Source organism: Chaetura pelagica, unplaced genomic scaffold (assembly GCF_000747805.2).
Source record: "Chaetura pelagica isolate M959 unplaced genomic scaffold, ChaPel_1.0 scaffold650, whole genome shotgun sequence".
In the NCBI taxonomy this organism is placed as follows: Eukaryota; Metazoa; Chordata; class Aves; order Apodiformes; family Apodidae; genus Chaetura; species Chaetura pelagica.
Genome location: NW_009951820.1, coordinates 81,969 through 83,312, shown reverse-complemented (window position 1 = coordinate 83,312; position 1,344 = coordinate 81,969). Strand labels below are relative to the sequence as shown.

Here is a 1,344-nt window from a genome sequence, read left to right as displayed (position 1 = left end):
GTTGGTGCACACCCCCCCCCCCCCCCCGCCTGACACAGCCCTTGTGCAAAGCCAAGCCCGGTGACACCCCGGGCAGGGAGAGCCCAGGGTACCTGCCCTGACCGTTCCCTGTCCTCCCAGTTCCCACTGGGACCCCCTGGAACACCCCTCGGCCCCAGCGCTGCCCCCTGCCAGCATCCACTGCAAAGACTGAGCGAGCTCCAATAACTTAAGTCACGTTTATTTGACAAAATGAGGGCAAAGCTGAGAGCGACGCTGGTTCGGGGAGGGGGGGTGGCGGGAGGGAAGGAGGGGAGGCCCCAGGGAGGACTGGCCTGGCCTGGGGCTCCCACAGCCTGTCCCCAGAGCCCCCCCGGGGGGGAAACACCCCCGGCAGGGTGGGGAATGGGGCCGGGGTCAGTTCCTGGCTCAAGCCATTTTCTTCTGGAGGTCATCCAGGAGGGTGATGAAGCGGGTCTTGAGGGTCTCGGTGTAGGGGGTCAGGCGCTCCTTGAAGTCCTGCAGCAGAGGAGTCACCTTCTCGCGCAGGTTGCTGAGCTGCTCCACCACCTTGGCCTGGTACTCGGAGGCCTGGGGGATGCCCTTCTCCCGGATCTCCTCCAGCTTCTGGCTCAGCTTCTGCCGCAGCTCCTCGCTGTAGGGAGCCAGGTTCTGGCGCAGCTCCTCCACGTGGGCGCGCAGGCGGTCCCGGGCCTCCTCAGCCACCGGGGTCAGCTTCTCCTGCACCAGCTCCATCTTCTGCTTGGTCAGCTCCTTCAGCTCCTGGGCCACGGGTGCCAGGCGCTGGCGGTACTGCTCCAGCTCCTCCGTCCACTTGGCTGAGAACTGGTCCAGGAAGGGCTTGATCTTCACCTTCACCTCCTCCAGGTCCTTGGTCAGCTCCTGGCGCAGGGCCTCGGTGTCCTTCAGCCACATCTCACGCACCTCCTTGTAGTAGGGGGCCATGTCCTCCCGCAGCTTGGTGGCGGCCGCGCTCAGGGTGTCCAGGTTGTCAGCCAGTTTCAGGCTGTGGGGAGCAGGAAGGGGTCATGCCCAGCGCCGGGGGACCCCCTGCCAGCCCCCGCCACACGCCCTCCCCCACTTACTCCAGTTGTTTGCCCACGGCAGAGGCCTCGAACTGGGCGATGGCATCCTTGCCGCTGGCCTTCACCGTCTCCAGGTACACGTCCACCATGTCCTTGAGGCGCTCCAGGGGCGCCTGGGGCTCATCGTGCTGCCAGAAGGAGCGGGCCTGGGTGCCTGTGGGGAGAGCCCAGCGCGCTCAGGACGGGCGGGACGGCAGCAGGAACAGCCCCAGCCCTGCCCGCGGGACCTGCCCGGCTCGGGAGGGGGTTGCGGGGGCGC

At 67.3% G+C, this 1,344-nt stretch overlaps 1 protein-coding gene across 1 annotated transcript; it reads right to left on the bottom strand.

Annotated features, from left to right (window-relative positions):
* Nucleotides 1–204: 204 nt before the first annotated feature.
* LOC104398601 (apolipoprotein A-I) lies at nt 205–1,254 on the bottom strand. Its single transcript, XM_010008736.1, has 2 exons — nt 1,086–1,254; nt 205–1,006 (listed from the first exon to the last, which is right to left on the bottom strand). The coding sequence occupies exons 1-2, from the start codon at nt 1,172–1,174 to the stop codon at nt 409–411; spliced, it is 687 nt and encodes a 228-aa protein (XP_010007038.1). The 5' UTR covers nt 1,175–1,254; the 3' UTR covers nt 205–408.
* Between the last annotated feature and the right edge of the window lie 90 nt (nt 1,255–1,344).